The 2,500-nt window shown below is 46.0% G+C and overlaps 2 protein-coding genes across 6 annotated transcripts in view; one reads left to right on the top strand and one right to left on the bottom strand.

Annotated features, from left to right (window-relative positions):
* Nucleotides 1-2,500, bottom strand: part of FOXP2 (forkhead box P2) — a 318,364-nt gene that overhangs the window by 66,456 nt on the left and 249,408 nt on the right. For all 5 annotated transcript variants that reach the window (XM_081023624.1, XM_081023625.1, XM_081023626.1 and 2 more), the window contains one exon: nt 177-314. In XM_081023624.1, the coding sequence (XP_080879750.1) occupies nt 177-314 (138 nt within the window). The remainder of the gene's footprint in view (nt 1-176; nt 315-2,500) is intronic.
* LOC308457793 (uncharacterized protein) overlaps nt 1-2,500 on the top strand; it is a gene marked incomplete at its 3' end in the record, with an annotated part of 494,657 nt that overhangs the window by 399,216 nt on the left and 92,941 nt on the right. The window lies entirely within an intron of this gene.

Below are 2,500 nucleotides of genomic sequence, written 5' to 3'. Positions count from 1 at the left end.
CTACTGCAGCTTTGAGGGATGAGAGTGTTGCACATATATTTACGCCATGGGCATACAAGTACCAAAAAAGAAAAAAAGAAAAAATATTGTTGAGTACATAAGCCACATATAACATTCTTCATGCTTGTGAATGTGCCTGAGCTATGCTAACTGTTCCAACGAGCACCCAACATTACCTGCTGTAACATAACTGCTTGCTGCTGCTGGAGAAGTGCCTGAAGTTGCTGTGGAGACAAAACTTGTTGCTGGAGAATTTGCTGCATTTGCTGAGGGGTGATCACCTGGGGAGTCATCATGGCCACTGACACAGGCACCTAAGGAGACAAAAATTGCAAATATATTGAAGTTCACATCTGCAATACTTTTAAAAACTTTTTGTGCTGAAGTTGGCCTATTTGCTTGCTCTAATTTGAGAAAGCAGCAGCTGTCCTACACCTTCAACAGAAAAATGTGTGGGGTACACAGATGTAGGGATGCTTGAGGAATTAGATTTCTATGTCTAGTCTAGGCAAACTGGCCTAGACACATCAGATTTTATCAGGCTCAAAAGTTTATAATTCACACGTCTTGTAAACTGCTGCTATATATTTCTAAGCTGACTAGTATAAATGGCGCATTTAAAAATAGATAACCACGTGTTAGGGTTCTCAACATCTTACTACAACAATAAATGGATAAAGAACCCAGGCAATTTCTCAAGGTATAAAAACAAACAGGTAAAATTCTGCTGCAAGTGATCTTTTGGTCAATACATATACTGTGGTACCTCGGGTTACATACACTTCAGGTTACATACGCTTCAGGTTACAGACTCCGCTAACCCAGAACTTCAGGTTAAGAACTTTGCTTCAGGATGAGAACAGAAATCGTGCTCCGGCAGCGTGGCAGCAGCAGGAGGCCCCATTAGCTAAAGTGGTGCTTCAGGTTAAGAACAGTTTCAGGTTAAGAACGGACCTCTGGAACGAATTAAGTACTTAACTCGAGGTACCACTGTAAATGTCTTTTTTAGAGAAATGGCATGAATCTGAAACAGGATTCTAACAAGGAACACAGAGTTGGAGGTGGTTTAGAGCTGCATCAAACTAAATCACATTCAGAGTAGAACCATTGAAATTAATGGACTAAAATTAATCTCAACTAACCTAATCCATTTATCGCAGTACATGTACTCTGATGATTATTTAGTGGAATTTGAAGAAATAAATGGGGACAGCTTCAGGAGGTGTTATGGAATGCATGGAATTAAGTCAAGGTCCACTTGTGGCCCACAGGTTCACCACCTGTAAGTTATGGGAACATGGTTTAGGGGTGGGAAAGTCTTTGTATAAGGCGTATGAGGTGGACTGGTACTGGATAACTCAGTTGGTTACAGCATGGTGCTGATAACACCAAGGTTGCAGGTTCAATCCCCATATGGGACAGCTGCATATTCCTGCATTGCAGGGGGTTGGACTGGATGATCCTCAGGGTCCCTTCCAACTCTATGATCCTTTGACTTCGGCCCCACTGTCAGATCAAACCTTGGTGAATGTATCCCTGCTTCCTGAAGTCTTGCACTGTCACCAGTAGTGGCTCATGAGAGTGGTGTTGAAGGCAGTGGTACCCTCCTGGCAGCAGCACTGTGCTCGTGGGGATGAGGATGCAGTGGGATGGCAGCAGCAAGTTCATGGGAGCTTCAGACAGTGACAGTCCTACAGGTGCCTACACCCTTGTGGGGCCACTGCCAAGCCATAGCAGCCCTGGCCTCACCCCTCCCCAATGAGCACAGCACTGTCACTGGAGCACCCTACTGCCTCTGCTTGCCTCACATCACCACGGTTACTCATTTGTGTGCCGAGTTCCTAACTCTGCTTGTCCACAGCCATTCTTGACCATTCCTTTCTAAGCATGTTTTGTGCAACCATCAGTGCCCCACAAGCCTAGATGTTTGCTTCCCTGTTTCCTGCTCTCTGAGCTCTCGTGATATTGACCAGCAATTATTAGAAGTACATTTGATGCTACACTGCTGCTGAGTGTTCCCCGAGTGCAGCAGAACTGGCCAAGGGCCAGATCACAGGTGTGTAGTTAGTTTTGCCTGGGATGAGCATCAGTCAGCTGCTCCACAACCTTTAGAGCAGCAAGAAATGTGCCCAAAATAGTTTGCAGCAGAGGAATGACAGGAAAGTGGAGGCAGGGGTAAACAAGGAAGCAACACACAATTCATGCTTGTGAGGCAAAGTGAAGAGGTTGCCTCAGGTCGATCTGGCCTCCTTTGCCACCACCTGCTGCAGCTGCCTCCGTGTCCAGCCACCTCCTCTGTGCATGCCCACTGCTACCAAGGAGTTAGCCAGGTGCAGAAGAGGACGTGACAAAGAAGGCAGCATTTTCTGCTTTGCCTGGAGCAGCAAAATGTTCTGGGCCAACTATGACACAATTGTCACATGGTTTTCCACTGAGTGCTCAATTTGTACTTCATAGTGAGTGGGGGGCAATCTGCACTGGGATCCTGGCACCGGGGTAG

This window comes from Podarcis pityusensis (genome assembly GCF_964106645.2).
Source record: "Podarcis pityusensis genome assembly, chromosome: 10".
In the NCBI taxonomy this organism is placed as follows: domain Eukaryota; kingdom Metazoa; phylum Chordata; class Lepidosauria; order Squamata; family Lacertidae; genus Podarcis; species Podarcis pityusensis.
Note: the sequence above shows the minus strand (reverse complement) of the source record. Positions and strands in the feature narration are given on the sequence as shown.